We start from the raw sequence: 17965 nt of genomic DNA, 5'->3' as shown, positions 1-17965 counted from the left end.
TTACATTCAAAAAGAAATCCATTGGCAAAAGAAGCTATTTTCCAAATCTCTATCTTACCTCAAAAAAAAAAAAAAAAACTAATCTAAAATGCATATGAAATTGATACTTACATTTTGGCCATAAACTGCCTCCTGGGGCTTTCCACTAGCATCTACTCCACCATGAACATAAGAAGAATTCCTGCCATAAAACCTGTAAAACCATTGATAATTATTGACATTCAGTTGTAAAGAGAAGTGTAAGAGGCAGTAGAGTTCTCGTGTCAAACGGACCTAGTTTCCAGGTCAGGTTCTGTCACTCATTAGCTATGTAATCTTGAGACTTACAGTCCTCAAAGTTCAGTTTCCTTGGTTATAAAACAGAACAAGAGTAACTTCTCCATAGAGTTGTTGTAAGGATTAAATGAGTAATGACTCAGAATTCTTAGTGTGCCTGGCACACTAAACATACACTCAGTCATTAGCTATTCTCATCTAATTCTTACCGTATCTATATTTTGTTAAGTGGAAAAATGAGATATTCAAAATATATTCTAAACACTGATGCTGTAGTTAATTTACCCATTTTTTCCCCATCAGATACAGAAACTCAATTATCTAAATTTGTTTGGGAATCAGATACTGTTTAACATTCTTTCTACTGAGAGTTCCAAATGATTACTAATTCCAAAGGCTTAGGTTAAAAGTTTAGATTTAAGTTAACTGAAATAGTTCAGAGACTAAGTTAAAAAAAAACTACATTATTTCAGCATCTAACTTCTCAATTATACTTTTATACTGCTCTTAAGTACATGACAATTAGTGTTTCTCTGGTATTACCTAAAGCAATTAGAATTAATGTCTTCCTAAATTAAGGTTATCAACATGCAAAGTTAATTTTTTCGTAAAGAGAACTCAGCTCCTATTGTAATAAAACATGTAAGACTTCCTCCATGCCAAGCAATGTTCTCAGTGCACTACATACATATTGATTCATTTTACTCTCCTAACACCTCAGGAGTAAGTGCTATTATCTAAATGAACAAACTGAAGTTCAAAGAGGTTAAATTAACTCCTCAAAGGTCACACACCTATCAAGTTGCGGCAGCTGGCTCCAGAGTCCATGCTTTTAACCATTACCCATATTTTTAAGTTTATATTATTTCCTCTCATGTACTACTGGCAAGCATGTAAACAGCTACCATTTTTCTGGAGGACAATTTAGCCATATAAGAAAAGCCTTAGAGATAGTCATACCTTTGACTTAACAATTCTACTTCTAGGAACTTAGCCTAAGAAAATAACTAGAAAGGTGCACAAAAATGCATGTGTAAGGATATTCATTAGTGTTAATAAGTGAAAAATTAAAAACAAACTAAATGTTCATTAACAGGGAAATCTGTTACATAGCTAAGTATAAAACAGAAGTTTGTGCTGTTATTTGAAATGATGGTAGAGAGCCTTGTTTTTCCTTGTTAAAAAAAAAAGAAAGCTAAAAATGCTAATGCCTACATTGTGAAGACTAAATTTCAGATAATAAAAGGCCTTATTAATTCCATTCTCCCTCAAATTCACATACCCTGTCAATAAGAATGTTTATTTTTATAATAGAAAATGTACAGGTATTCCTTTTGATGGGGGGCGGGACACGGGAGGAGGTGGTAGTTATATAAAAATACCCCCTGGGATAACATAGGGAGTATTACACACAGGTTTAACAATGGAGGGGCATAATGCAAAGTAAAACTTTAGAATGCCCAGCATGATTATAAAGAGAACCTATAGATAAAAGAATAAGTCCTTTTAACAGTCTTTCCCACATGAAGTGACAATGGTATATTTATCCTTAACTCACTTGGCTAGCGTGTTCTACAACAAATGTTTGCAGAGCCTAATACTTACAAAGGTCTCACTTATCTTCCACCTGTTAAAATAAACCAGGTAGAACAAAAATTATAAATACTACTCATAATATAAATCAATTTTATTTCAATCTCTGGGAAAAAAGAACCTTACAGATGTCCAACTCTTGCCAAAATAGTAAACAAGGCTACTGTTGCTGTTTTACCAAGGAATACTATCTTGTGGATCAATCAGAAGTAATTTTCACAAGTATGATCACTTAACTGATTCATTTCCTAACATTGCTAAAGACAACTCAAAAAAACCCCCAAAAAACAAAAAACCCCAAAGAACAAAAAACAAACTTAAGCCTGTGATTTCAATAAAGACTAGAACCCATTAGTTGGTCAAGTCTGTGGTTTTTATAAAAAAATGAAATATAAAATACCAAGAGTATGTAATTGTGTATATGTATGTGATGTGTACAGATGTGAATGTGTTATATATAATGGGATATAACGTGAGGTGTTTTCCTTACTATAGATTTGAGTCAAAAAAACTTGAAAAAGACTGGTTTTAAGCCATCAGACTTAAAATACTGGGCGTGCTTTGCAAAGGTATTGTCAGGACATAAAACAGGAAAGACAAAATTTATATGTAGTCATATTCAAAAAAATAAAGCCAAATAAAAATATCAAATATGCAATTAAAATTTACCTGTGTAAATATTCTGGAGCTTTATTCAGCAAAGTATAATATTGCCTCACAAACTCCCGCCCTACAAGCAGCGGACTGGGCTTCTCCATAACCATTTCTTTGCTGCACAATGTCAAATGCTAAGGGAGCAAACATAAGAATAATAACTATTAAAAGTCATCTTTGTTAAATTCCATGAAGTAAATCTTCTCAGCCATTCAACCATTTATTAAAAAGTAACTACAACAGCAAAATAATAAATTCCAAACAACTACTGATAATCTCCAACATCTGCCATCTCCCCTTTGTCTCTACTTCTTGATCTCCCTATCCTTCAATACAGGGGGAAGTAGCATAGCTCTCTTTCTAATTCCCAAGAGTCCCAGCGCTGTCTCAGACTAGGGGCACCATAATAAAGTCTTCCCACGCATAGTATCTTTTTCCTTTGGGGACCATTATCTCCTACATTCTTGGATTCCAACAGTTTATTTTTGAAAACTAGGCAGAGGGCACAAATCAGGACTTGGTGATTACATTTATCACAGACAGTACTGATTTTTGTCTTCTTTGTACTCTCTCCTTCTAGGGATTAATTTCACTGTTTTCAAAATGATAATGATTATGATTAAAAATCAGCAATAACCTCAACACTCAGATAATGTTTTTTTACATTTGGTGTATGTCTTTCTAACCTTTCTTGCTATTAATTACCTAATTACATGCCAGGCACTGTTTACAGTAAATGGGATAACCTAGTGAACAAGACTCTAGCCCTCAGGAGTATATAGTCTGTCATGGAATATAGACAAGCAAACGGAACAGAATAGGTTAGGTGCTATGATAAAGTATCTCTAAGCCCAAAATCTCAAAGATAACGTCAAGGAAATCAAGTACAAAATAAAAATAGAAACACAACCTTTCATCATTTAAAGTAAATGATTTATATGTTTATAGCCCCTCAAATAGTAAAAATTATAACATTAGGAATTGGAGAAAACGGAAGAGAAAAAAAGAAAATTTGAATATTACTTGTTTAAATATATATATATATATACACTATATACATGTGTGTATCTACTGGGTAAATCAGGATGCAGTTTAAGTTCCTGTTAACAAATAAATTTCAACGTAGGTTTCTTTTTCTTTTCCTTTTTGGCTGCACCACGTGGCTTGCAGGACCTTAGTTCCCTGACCAAAGATCGAACCCACACCCTAGGCAGTGACAGCACGGAGTCCTAACCACTGGACCGCCAGGGAATTCCCTCAAAGTAGGTTTCCTTTAAACAAAAAATTTCACAAAGATAGCCCACCATAATCATTACAATTGTGATGCTGTTTTTAATTAAAGAAACAGATACCAGCCATAATGGAGCCTACAGATAAAACTCTACAATTCTAGTGACTCCCAACTCTACTTTTACATAATGCTCTATTAGATTCCCCGTTTCTCTTTTTCAACTGTCTTGCAACTCTCATTCGATATTAAAAAAAATGTATTTACATTTTTATATAATTCCTAACTCCTTTCAAAAATAATTAACTGCTTCCAGTGGCAGGGTCTGGGGAACGCACAGTGGCAAGAAGCCCTTGAAGCAGCCCAAGAAGCAGGCCAAGGAGATGGAAGAGGACGATAAGGCTTTCAAGCAGTAAAAAAAAAAAAAGGAGCAGAAGAAGCTGGAGGTAAAAGTGAAGGCCAAGGGGAAGGGTCCCCTGGCCACAGGTGGAATTAGGAACTCTGGCAAAAACTAAGCTGTTCTTTATGCCTCAGGTGATGGTGACCCTTACTTCCATTGCTGTTTAAACACCTGAATTCTCTTCCATAACATCTGTTGCCACCTCTAGCTAGAATGAAGGGTTGTCTTGGAGCCTGTGGCACATTTTTTTCCTTAAATGTTCATACAGTGGCTCATCTCTTCAGTTCATCCTTAGCCACTTCTACCTTAGCTGTGAGGTCAAAGTAAACCCATCCCAGAATCCTGCCAGTCTGCTCTTCAACCTTTGTTCTACCTTGAATTCTGTACCATCTACAATCAAACCAACTCATTAAAAAAAAAAAAAGTTAATCCACAAAGTAGAATCAGATACTGTCATTCAGGTGCCATTAGTCTCCCCCAAACCGAAAAACCTCCAAATAGATGAACAAATTCTAATGCATAAAAGGACTCTCAGGACTTCCTTGGTGGCACAGTGGTTAAGAATCCACCTGCCAAAGCAGGGGACACAGGTTCGAGCCCTGGTCCAGGAAGATCCCACATGCCTCAGAGCAACTAAGCCTGTGCGCCACAACTACTGAGCCTGCACCCTAGAACCCATGAGGGGCAACTACTGAAGCCCACGTGCCTAGAGCCTGTGCTCCGCAACAAGAGAAGCCACTGACTGACAAGCTCACATGCCGCAAACTAGAGAAAGCCCGTGCGCAGCAACGAAGACCCAACGCAGCCAAAAATAAATAAATTATTAAAAAACAAAAAGAACTCTCATTTGCTACATTTAAAGTAATGAAGCAGGGGACTTCCCTGGTGGCACAGTGGTTAAGAATCTGCCTGCCAATGCAGGGGACACAGGTTCCAGCCCTGGCCCGGGAAGATGCCACATGCCGCGGAGCAACTAAGCCTATGTGCCACAACTACTGAGCCTGCACTCTAGAGCCCGTGAGCTGCAACTCCTGAAGCCCGCGCTCTGCAACAGAAGCCACTGAAATGAGAAGCCCGTGCACTGCAGCGAAGGGTAGCCCCCGATCACTGCAACTAGAGAAAGCCTGCCCACGCACAGCAACGAAGACCCAACACAGCCAAAAGTAAATAAATAAATTTATAAATAAATATTTTTTTAATTAAAAAAAGTAATGAAGCAAAAAAACAGTATTTTTATTTTGAATGATGGAGAAGGCTTAAGAACAGTAGACTCACCTAGTCAAATTTTATAAAATAACAAAAATGTGGAAATTTTACACATTTAAATACTGTAGCAACTGATTTAAGCTGTGGGAAGATACTAACTTACCCTCTGAATAAAATAATTATGTACAAAATAATTTTGTTCAAATGGTTAATGACAAAAATACTATTAGGGATTGTTTCTGGGTTTGGAGATTCTTGTACTTCCTTCTTTTTTTGCCCAATTTCCAGATTTTCTACAGTGAGACTTTGTTATTTACCCCAATTTCCCATCACATTTATAAAGTACATCTTCACCTACCATTTTTGTCACCTACATATAACCAAAGTGAAAAAAAAAAAGGTACCAATTACACATATCAATGTCAGAGAAAGGTCAAAATACACTAGAGTTACTGTAACAAAGTTCGGGAGAGGCTTCACATTGCCCACTACCTATACAGTCACTAAGGTTGATGGCCATAAGGCCATGATATCAATTTAGATCAGAGAGACAGGCAAAGGAGATGGGCAGTGGAGGTAACTTTTACTTGATTAAGTCAATAAATTATTATTTATTCAAAAAAGGTTAACCTGAAAAGTGAACTTCAAATGGTGAACAAGATAAGGCAGTGCTAATCTGGTAAATGCTTAAACAAATAGCTATACATAAGAGGCTATGCAGAGTACACTTGTTACGGGGATGCTCTCCCAGGGAATGATGAAATGAAGAGGTTACTTAGAGGATGGTGTTTCAGTTAACTGCACTGACTTAAATGTAACTTACAGATCAGTTACTTGTTTAACTGATTTAGTGACTCAATTTAGAAGGCTAAAATATAATCGACTGATGGAAGTGAACTCCATCAACCAGAAAGTAAAAGTATAGAAGGGGAAAAAAGCAACCTCACTGACTTACCTACTTTTTACAACAGGTTAATTTATGTATTCTACAGAAACAATTGCCATCTTCCAGTGTTCTCCCCTGGAGGAGGGAAATTTATTCACAGCAAAGAACCCAAGGCATAGGTAAGCAATTTCTGGGATTTGGGTCCTTCTATATATATGTATGTGTGTATATATATACACAGATATATAAATACACACACACACACACACACACCCCTCTGAACATGAAAGTAAGAAAGGTTTTAACTATCTAAGGCCATGAAAAAGTCATGACCTTTTTGGATCTTATTTCTTAATTCACAAATTGAGAAGCGATCTCTGGTCAAGCCTACAAGACTATACAGTTCAACAAAGATAGCCAAGATTTAAGGATATTTATGTACAAAAAGAATCTTCAGAGACTATTGGCCTCTAGCACCTTCAAAGAAAGAGCAATTATCATTTAACACCTTTTTATAGAAAGTGAAATTCCATGTATTAAGCCCCGCTTTCCCACAAAACACCTGAATATGTGGAGACTGCTGTCATACTGGGATGTACAACGTAAAATGTACTCTTTTCCTGTCAGTTAAAAGCAATATCAATCCTATTTATTCATCGAGATACCAACATGATTACATCTGACTTTCCTTACTATTTACAGAGCTTCAACTACTTCAGAGGTCATTCACTAACTCTGCCCGTAATTCCTGTGTATCTTAATCAACATCCTTTTATTCCTGTCTCTCTTTTTAAATAAATCTGTTTACTTATGGCTGTTGGGTCTTCGTTGCTGTGCGTGGGCTTTCTCTAGTTGCGGAGAGAGCATCTCACTGTGGTGGCTTTTCTTCATGCGGAGCACAGGCCCTAGGCGCACAGGCTTCAGTAGTTGTGGCTTGCAGGCTCAGTAGTTGTGGCTTGCGGGCTCTACAGCGCAGGATCAGTAGTTGTGGTGCACTTAGCTTCTCCACGGCATGTGGGATCTTCCTGGGCCAGGGCTCAAACCCGTGTCCCCTGCATTGGCAGGCGGATTCTTAACCACTGCGTCACCAGGGAAGCCCCTCATTCCTGTCTCTTAAAATGTTTCCTCCTCTCCATTTGCCTAGACTAATTTCTGAAGCACATCTACTCCGGCTCTCATGGGAAACTGCTCTATTATCAACTGTCACCATCTTTTCTGAACCTCTTTATGTCCACTAAGAGGGGAATGGAGGAGAGGAAAAAGTAACACTATGAACACAAATCCAAGATAGCAAAGAAAGTCACAGTGTGCTTTATATCCTACAACATGCTCAAGTTTCCTCAATTTCAAGATATCCTTTAAAAAAGTTATCACCCTCTTTCTCTTTTCTCCTTGACCAAAGCTTCAGTTTTTAGGAAAACACTTAGGGTTTTTGTTTGTTCTTTAGTTAAAAATCACTAATATAATGGGGCTCCCCCCAAAACAATCTCAGGCTACATGAATATGAATGTAATGTCTAAAATGGACTGACAGTTCTGTTCTAATATGCATAAATTAAATACTGGTTCAACAGTGAATGGAAACTACAGGAAGGTAGATTTAGCTTCAATATAATGCAAGAATAACCAGAACAGAGCTACTTCATGAATAGCCAATCATTGCAGGTATTTATTCCAGAGACTAAACAATTTAGCAGAAATGTAGTAAAATAATATGTCCAAAAAATGCATTCATTTGGGCCCAGCTAAAATACTGTTCTCCTGAAAATCTTTCCTGATTTCCGAATAGAATACAATTGTCTTTCCCCTGAATTCTCAAAGTACTTTGGGCCTTTGTCATGGCACTTTATTAATCATATTCTGGGGACTTCCCTGGTGGAGCAGTGGTTAAGAATCTGTCTGCCAATGCAGGGGACAGGGGTTCGATCCCTGGGCCAGGAAGATCACACATTCCGCAGAGCAACTAAGCCCGTGAGCCGCAGCAAATACTGAGCCCGCCTTCCTAGAGCCTGTGCTCTGCAACAAGATGCCCGTGCACTCCAACAAAGACCCAATGCAGCCAAAAGTTAAAATTTAAAAAAAAATCGTATTTTCACCTAGATTACTAACTGTGCATCTTAGTCTTCCCCTTCTCTACTCCCCTCTCAAATATTATAATCTAAGTTCTCCCTTAAATGTAATTCTCTGAAAAGTCACAATTCCCAAAAATCCAACGACCTCAGTCTTCTACCTGTCTACACTATCACTGTTGCTCACCTCCTCCTAATGTTTCTAGATTTCTACCATGAGGCAACTTTCCTTCTCATCAAAATGCAGAAGTCCTCAAGGTCTGTCTTCTAATGTGGCAATTTCAGATTGTCAAATGGCTTCAGCTCTCAGATATACCTAAATTTATATGTAGTCTCTGCCACGAACTCAAATTTGACATTTTTAACCCCTTGCTGAATACCCACATATGAACTCATAGGTAACCCAATATATGCACCCTCCCCTATAAAGAGAAAGCAGTTTCCTTATTTCTGCTAATGGTGCCACCATCTTGTTTGCAAGCTTAGTTCTAAGTGACCTTCCCTCTTTAAGCTTCAAACTGCAAAATCTAGACAACTCGAAAATTTCTTGGAATTTGTCCCATCCTGTCTGTTCCCACTGAATTCAGACCCTTTCAGTTCTTCCTCAAGTCTTCCAAACTTCTGTATCATGTGTAGCATACACTGTATACAGTAAAATCCAAACACCTGCATTCAGTTTGAAGTATAAGGCCTTCCACTGAAATCCAGTCTGACATACAAGGCCCTAACCAACATTTCAAATTTATCTTTCATTACACTTCTCACCTCTCTAAACAAATTCTACGCTCTAAGAATATTATACCACTTACCATCATTACTCTAGGCCATTGTCTTACTTCATTCAACACAGGCTGGGTAAATAGGTGGGATAACACAAATTCATTCAAGATTTACTGAATACCTTCTATATATATGCCAGATTCTATGCATGGAAAAACAAAGGTGAACATGTCAGACTTGATCTGCTGCTTGGGAGACAGAATTCCTAAACACAATTATCTAATATGATAAATGCTACAGCCCTACCACAAAGAATGTACCACTTGCACTGCAACAGGAGTAGAAATCTGACATGTAGAAAATGAGGAAGTGAGTATTTCAAGCCAGAGCTAAAAGAGGAAAGAATTTTTAGGAGATGACTGTCTCCTCAAAACCACAAATTGCTCCTTCATGCACTTTTCAAAAGCCTACTCAAGATCCTATTCCAACCCTACCTGGCTTTCTTAGCTAGGTCCCTCAGGCTGGATTAATCATTTCTTCTCTCAGTACTACATATATCTTCTTTGGCTCTTTTATTAACACATTTAATCCTAGTAATATGTGTGCCTGTGCGCAGGCACAACCCTCTCCTGTTTGGAAGTCTCCTTTAAGTTAATGTTGAGCATAAGCCTAGCAGTGTTATGCTTCCAGGAGATGCTCAAGAGACGGTCTTTGCAGCATCTACCATTACTTTGTACATAAAAGGATTAAAAAATTTGTTGAACAAATCTGTGATACTAAAGACCTCTTAAGGGAAGTCCCTGATGATCCAGTGATTAGGACTCTGCACTTCCACTACAGGGGGGCACGGGTTCGATCCCTGGTTGGGAAACTAAGATCCAGCATTCCATGTGGTGGAGCCATTAAAAAAAAAAAAAAAAAAAGACCTCTTAAGAGAAGTAGCCTACCAAACTACAAAGGTATTTCAATAGTTAATGAATAAACCTCCTACAAAAGATGTAATGTACAACATGATAAAATATAATTAACACTGCTGTATGTTACATATGTAAAGTTGTTAAGAAAGTAAATCCAAAGAGTTCTCATCACAAAATTTTTTTCTATTTCTTTAATTTTGTATCTGAGAGGATGGTGTTCAAAACTTATGCGATAATCATTTCACGATGTATGTCAAATCATCATGCTGTACACAAACTTATATACTGCTATGTCAATTTTATCTCAATAAAACTGAAAGGGAAAAAAAGCTTATATGGGGGAATGCTAATGAATAAAAAAATCATTAATCATGTAATTCCAAAATATTTTTAAAGTCAGTCTTCTATACTCTAGTTCTTATTTATATGTAAATGTATATACGTGTACACATTCATTTACGTGTACACATACTACTGCAATATGAAGTTAAGAGTTTTGAGATTAACTAAAGGTCCAAACAAAACAAGTAAAGCAGCTTTAGCACAAGTAATTCTAAGAACTTTTAGAGATAAATCTAAAAAATTTAGCATTACAGTAGACCCACACAATATAGTCAACTTATTTTCAAAGGTACCAAAGTAATTCTCTTTTCAACAAAATGATTTTGGAACAACTTGATGTCTACATGTTAAAACAAAAGGAAGTTTGACTCATACTTTGTCCCATGTACAAAAATTACCCTGAAATGGACCACGGACCTACATGTAAAACCTAACTCTAGGCTTCTAGGAAAAAGAACAGGAAAAAACCTTAATAACCTTAGGTTAAGTAAAGATTTTAGATAAGACACAAAAAGAAAAAATTTTAGAAAACTGACAAATTGGGCTTACATCAAATGTAAAACGTCTTCAAAGTCATCAAGAAAATGAAAAGACAAGCCACAGTATGAAAGAAAATATTTGTAGAATACATATCTAATAAAGGATTTATTCCCAGAAGACAGGCCTCTCCTAACTTAATAAGAAATCCAATTTTAAATGGGCAAAAGATCTGAATATACAGTCCACATCAAGATATACAGATGGTAAATAAACATGAAATCAATAATCATTCAAAATTACAAATTAAAACCATGATGACATACCACTAAATACCTTTAATGGCTAGCATTAAAATCTAAAAATAGTAAGTGTCTGCAAGGATGGGAAAAGTTGGCAGGAACAAAGAAATGGTATAGTCACCTTGGAAAACAGTATGGCAGTTTCTCACAAAATTAAACGTACATGTCTCATATTACCCAGCAATCCCACTCCTACACATTTATCCAAAAGAAATGAAGTACATGTCCACAGAGAGACCTGTATGTTGTTTGCAGCAGCTTTATTAATAAACACTCAAAACCTGGAAACAACAAAATGACCATTAGCCAAGTGAATGAACAAACTGTGGTAAATCCAAATAATCAAATACTTGGCAATAAAAAGAACTTATTGATATATGCAACAACATGAATGAGTTTCCAAAATATTACCTAAAGATAAAGTTAATGCTATATGATTCTACTGATATGTCAGTCTACAAAAATGAAAATTATAGGGCTAAATCAGATCAGGGGCTAGAGACAGAAGGGAAAGAAATATATCTTGATTGTAGTGGTGGTTTCATGACTGTGTATGTCTATCCAAAATCATACAACTGAACACATGAAAAGACCAGTTTTTACTGATTGTAACTTATTCCTCAATTTAAAAAATTTAGCAATACAATTATGCTTTATATTAATCATTTCACAAACATTTATGGAGAATCTACCACATACCAAGCACTTATTTGTAAGGTAACCCTGAAATTGACAATATCCAACAGTTCAAAAAACGCAGTTTATTCAGTCTTTCATCTATTATATTAACAAAAATGAAAATGACTGATAATATCCAGTACTGTTAAAGGGGTGGGGGAGAAAGGCTCTTTCAAATACAGTGTTCGTGGAAATATAGTTACAACCTTTTGGAGATGTAATTTTGCAGTTTTAATAAAATTAATTTAAAATGAACACATATAACCAGTAATCCCACTTCTAAGACATACTACAAAGAAATACATGCACAATTGCACAAAGATAATAGGAAAGTTATAAAAATAGACAAAAAGTACTCTCCACAAAAGTTATTAACCAAATTGTAGAATGCTACAAATCCCATCTTTGGAAAAAAGGCATGATACAAAAAGAAATATACAAGATAATATGTGTTGTGGGTCTAGGGAAAAGAAAAAACTACATACCAATTCAGACCACCACTGGTAAAATATTTACTATACTGTCTGAATACTACAAAGAGTATATATGTACTTTGTGATTTTAAAAAACACTTTAAATTTTTCATTTACTTTCTGATAACCATCTAACAGATACATGTTATTAGTCAGAAAATATGGCTCTAGAATAAAGGTCGAAAGTGTGAAAATTCATTTAGCACTACAAGCAAAGCAAAAAAGTAATCTGACATTATGCCTACAACATTAGTGACAATTTATGGTTAAAGTCTGAGTGTGCTTAAATACTACCAACTAATTGAAGATAAAATTGAGGAGGTGGAGATGGGAGGAACAGTGATAAAGATACCATGCTGGAATTTAAAATCAGCAGCTATACAGAGAAACAAAAACTTACTGCCTAGATCCTAAGGTGCACTCCCAAATTTTGTTGTTTCCAAGAGGTAATTTAAAAAACATTTGATATGCTTACCTGATATAGCACTATTTTTTTCTGACAACCTAATATTAAATTAACAGTCTTAAAAACAAAAAAGTAACGGTCTTACAAAAATACAATACACTGAACCCCAACTGTGAAACATCAGTTCATATGCAATCATTAAAATACTGTCAAAGACTATAAAACCATAGGAAAAAAAGCAGTATAAAATTTGCAACTAAGATATGATTTCAATAATATGAAGGCAATGTTTTCACTTGAACAAGAAAATGAAATTAATTCCTTAGATCTATTACTGCAAAATAATTATCAGAGCAGATTACAATACAAAAGAGAAGGTTATCCAAGTGAAGTAATTTTGTATTCCGTTAATTCTTTTTAATCTTAGGAATCTCTGAAATGGCACCTCCATTCTATATTAAGTAATAAAATAGATATATCTACATAGGATCATAAACTCTAGTTATACTAAACTGTTAACCCTAAACACCCGGCTGCAACCACCACCACTATATATAAGCATCAAAATGCACAATCAAAAATTCACTCTTTGAGGAGCCTGGAATGTTCTGACCGACATCTATAACGAGTGATGAGAACTGCAGTATCTTTGGCTCAAGCAGCTGGGGGGGAGGTGAGTAGGATTTCACTTATTGCAAATTACTTACATGAAATTTCATGTCACAATTTGGTGGCTATTTTAATAACTGGAAAAAAAACGTGCAAAATGAAAACTGCTGAGAAGTTGAGACACCATGTTGTCTTAAAAAAAAAAGTCAAGAGACCAAAAGAAAATGACAGTTTGAAAAACAGAAAAAACTCTACAAAAAATTTTTTCAGTACTGTACAGTTAGATGTAGTACTTTATCTTGCTTTCTATAAAAAGAGTAAGATCCTAGTAACAGGATGCAGTTATCTTACCAGAAACTATGTTACCAAAGGCTATGTCTATGCTAGGACACAACTTGTCTCTACTATTGGATACTTACCCACCCCTTTCTCTCTAGAGCCCCTCACTCATGGCTGGTCTCACACTAGTCAGGCCCAGGCCCATTCTCACTGAACCATGGACTGTAAGATCCATTTTTGACAGCTAACCTCATATTAAAATTGAAACCTTTGGAAATTCCATATGGTCTTTGTTTAGAATGACGTTACCAATCGAAAGAGCAATGCAGGGCTTCCCTGGTGGCACAGTGGTTAAGAATCCGCCTATTGGGACTTCCCCGGAGGTCCAGTGGTTAAGACTCTGCCTTCCAATGCAGGAGGCCTGGGTTAGATCCCTGGTCGGGGAACTAAGATCCCACATGCCATGGGGTGCAGCCAAAAACTAAAAAAAAAAAGAATCCACCTGCCAATGCAGAGGACACGGGTTCGAGCCCTGGTCCGGGAAGATCCCACATGCCGCAGAGCAACTAAGCCCGTGCACCTAGAGCCCGTACTCTGCAGCAAGAGAAGCCACCGCAAGGAGAAGCCCGCGCACTGCAACGAAGAGTAAGCCCCACTCACCACAACTAGAGAAAGGCCGCGCGCAGCAACAAAGACCCAATGCAGCCAAAAATAAATAAATTTTTTTAAAAAGAGTAATGTGTATCTATTTAGAAGAGCAACCTTCAATTTGTTGTGGCACACCGCAGAATGAAAGATCTAAGCACCAGTCACAGAAATAAAAGGTAGCTGTGGATTTTTTCTCTCCTCAGGCCCCAAAGGTAAGGAGGCAAGTTTTGAAGTTCAGAAGCTATTAAAAGTGACCAAGCATTAAAGAAATGGAAACGCAGCCCCACAAAAATTAAACCGTGTATTTATATTATGCTTTAAGGTTTAACGAGTAACTACACATTCCTTTACCTCCGTGAAATAGATAGGATATTAGCTTCATTTACAGAAAAGGAAACCATGATGTTTTGAGAGCCTAAGGAAGAAAGGAGTTCAAGGTCCCTCAGTTATAGTTATGAGAGAGAGGATTTGAAATCAGGCCTCCTCCCTTTAGTGATGTTTTCATTACACCTGCTTAACAACCACCGCTTATGAAGAACCATCAGGGATGCAAGAATATAAAAAAAATTTAAAGTCTAACTTAGCTTATTTGATACCATAGGGAGGAGCCAAAAGGCAGAAAACAGTAACATAATAGGAAATCCAAAACAGTCATCCTAGCATACTACAATAGTGTATCAACATAGGGTAAAATATCTGGAAATTAAGTTAAAAGTACGCTGAGAAACAGCAGTCAAGAAACTGATTCTATTGTTTCTGAAGCCAGTCCAGAATTCTGGGAGATAGAACTTGTTTGTTCTGTCAGCCCTTAAATGTTTCCCAGTGGAGAGTTAAGTCAAGTTTGTCAATTAAATTCTACTGAATTTAAGTTCAGAAACAACCTAATTTGTAACTATCAAAACCAGCCTTGAAAAGGGGTCATTCCTCATCTCCATACGCACTCAGTATAAAATATGTGGGAAAGTCTTATTTAAAGCAACCTAGAAAATTCTGATAACAGGCAAACAGCAATAATTCTTCAGGACAAGGAAACTGTTAACCTAAAGACACTATGGGTATTTATAGATTTTCAGTAACTGATACGGAGATTTTCATTTTTGATCTCTCATAAATGAAATATGGATAATAAATATATCCTACTAACAAGAGTGCCAATCCTATTCAAACTCAAGAGCTGTCTGCTAACAACTCAACTGCTCACCTGCTAACTAAACACTCACTCAATACGACTATCAAATTATTAAAGACTTATTTTCTTCTCCTTCCATTTTTGATCCCCATCCACCCCACAAGCATTCTGGTTCTTTCCTCTTGCTGCTTGTTCACCACTGACAAACATTTCAACCCCTGAATATTCGGCAACCTGAACCCTAACAGTTCTTAAATAGTAAACAATCCATTTGAGGTCCTTATCCTCCCTATAATTCGTGGACAATCTTTCAGAATTAAACAGCCTCTAGTGATTAAATCATAACACAAGGATACACATGAATAATCCTAAATATTTAAGAAAACGGGAAGATTAAGAAACAACACATAATTCAGTACTAAGAATTTGAAACTAATCATACCGTCTATTTTTTGAGACCAGGATTTTGGACATCAAAAGGACCACTGGATACTAATAGGGTCAACTGTTTAGAAACTGTCCACATGCCTAAGGCTATATATTAACTGCCAAATATGGAGCCGGACAAGGAATTCCCATCTTCTTCCCCTGTAGCATACGGGGTCGCCTAACTGCAGTTAATGATTCACAGATCCAGGTACATGCAATGCTAACATTTGGAAGACTACCACCAGGTGTTAAAACCAGTATTTCAACACAAGTTATTATCACAACAATCAAGTGGGGGGGAAAGGGGCACAACTTTGCTATTATTCCAGCTTTGGTGCACGTGGGTTCTGTGGGTTTTTGCTGGTGCTTGATTTTTAAGAGAGCAAAAGTACTGCCCCTCCAAAAAAAAAAAAAAACTGTTAAGAAAGTAGGCATACATTGGAGGAAAAAAATTGATCTATGCGGAAAATTGTAGATGCATATCTATACTCGCCCCAAAGCGGCACAGGGCCATCTTAAGAAATCTGCCTTTGGAGAGGCAGGTAAAATTCGATCAGATTCAACTAACAATATTAACACAATATACGGATGTTATATTCCTCCCCTTGACTATCCTTCCCACCCTCCCCAAGAAGACATGGGGGAAGAGGAAGAAACCCATTCCTCAAAGCACTCAAACATCTCTTCTATTCCTGGGTCAGCAAGAGATCGCCTACATAAAAAGGGCACGGAGAAGGCGTACGTTATATACAGCCCGGGTTTCCCAGCTCCTTCGGGATAAACCCGCGGGGGGAGGGTCAAGGACCGCTGAACACCAGGTACTGGGTAAGCAAAGCGAAGGCTGCCTTCAGAGCCGGATTCTGTTTCCGTGCACCGAAATGGTGCCCGGAGGCCGCTACTTTCGCATCTGCGTCGCTTCTGCCTCCGCCGATACAGCCTCTTTTCCCCTCCCCCACGGGCGGGGCGGCGGCAGCCTCCCCACTGCCAAGGAACCGGGAATAAGAGCCGCAAGAGTCTGGGATAAGGCTGGTGGGCTCCGCACCCGAAACATCCTATCTATCGGGCAAGCCCACTCCCCCACGTCCCGTCCGAAGCCTCCATCAGCGCGCCTTTGGGAGCAACTGCGTCCCCTTTCCTAGCTCGCCACCTCATCTCCAACAAACCCCGGCCCCACCTGTGCCCTCGGAGCCCTCCGTCCGCACGACGCGCGCCGGTTCACCTCCCCCTCCCCACGGCCTCCCATCCCTCACCTGAAGAAAAAGCTCGGCTTCTCTCTCGCACACACAGCAGCGTAGGCAGCCGACAAGAACAATGTCTCTCTCTGCAGCTACACCTCCGACACCGGAGCTCATTCACTGGACGGCTGCCTCGAGCCGCGGCGCGCGACTGGAATGTCCCCTTCCGACCACCAGACCGACCGCCCTTCCCGGCCCCCATACACACCTCCAACCAACAGCGGCGGCGGGTACGTCGCGCGGAGGTCAGCGGGAAAGTCGCCGAGGACCGGCTGCAGCAGATTCTTGTCGCTCGCCGCCCTCTCCCTCCTCCAACAAACCTCAGACCTCGGAACCGGAGAGGCACGAGCTGGTTCCCCTTACAACCACCTCTTCCCGGGCGCCAGGCACTGCGGCGAACGACAAGGAACACGGACGTCCCGCCCCCTTTGCCACCGCCCCCTCTTATTGTTTTACCCCTGCCGAAAGGGCTGGGGGACCCCCCAGCACGGCTTCAGCCAATCACGCATCTCCTCCAAGAGCTGGACCCAACCTTCTCGCGTCTCTCTGCGGAGCACGCGCAGAACGCCGCCGCGCTCACGTACTCTCGCGCCCGGAAAGCCGGGGAACCGGAACCGGCGTGAAGCCGGGGCGAGAGTCCGCTGATTTGACGTCACAAGAAGGCTGCCTTTCTCCTGCCCCAAGGATCCGGCCTCTTCGCCCTTCGAGAGCGCACCCTAACAGGAGCCGGGTCGCTGCAGCGCTGTGCCTTCTGCGTTGTCTTTTGGGGACTGATTTTTCTGGTCCTTTTATGTTATTAAGAGGAAGGGAATTTTAGTGATTTTTTTTCTCTCTGAACTAGGTGTCTGCAGGTTGCTGCTCTAGACGAGAGTAAAAATGCAGCCATTGGTTTCAGCTGCTTGCACCTTAAACTCAGCCTAGGAAATGGAGGTTTTTAAGCTCCACCGAGAAGTTCAAAATCGTTCAACGCTATATTATGGGGCCTACTGGGTGCTAAGTACTGGGATGTA

General features: G+C 38.7%; 1 protein-coding gene across 4 annotated transcripts in view; it reads right to left on the bottom strand.

The window, feature by feature from the left end:
- The window catches only part of G3BP2 (G3BP stress granule assembly factor 2), a 30981-nt gene extending 13593 nt beyond the window's left edge, over positions 1–17388 (bottom strand). The window contains exons 1-3 of one of the 4 annotated variants that reach the window (XM_004280195.4): positions 17164–17388; positions 2539–2657; positions 112–193 (exon numbers count right to left, since the gene is read on the bottom strand). In XM_004280195.4, coding sequence (XP_004280243.1) covers positions 112–193; positions 2539–2633 — 177 coding nt within the window. In that variant the 5' untranslated portion in view covers positions 2634–2657; positions 17164–17388. Of the gene's footprint in view, positions 1–111; positions 194–2538; positions 2658–16970; positions 17119–17163 lie in introns of those variants that run through there. The other 3 variants (XM_004280196.3, XM_004280194.4, XM_033406512.2) reach the window with 3 other exon arrangements.
- Positions 17389–17965: the final 577 nt, after the last annotated feature.

The sequence above is a fragment of the Orcinus orca genome, chromosome 4 (assembly GCF_937001465.1).
Source record: "Orcinus orca chromosome 4, mOrcOrc1.1, whole genome shotgun sequence".
Classification (NCBI taxonomy): Eukaryota; Metazoa; Chordata; class Mammalia; order Artiodactyla; family Delphinidae; genus Orcinus; species Orcinus orca.
The sequence above is the reverse complement of the archived record's forward strand: the minus strand, read 5'-3'. Positions and strand labels throughout refer to the sequence as shown.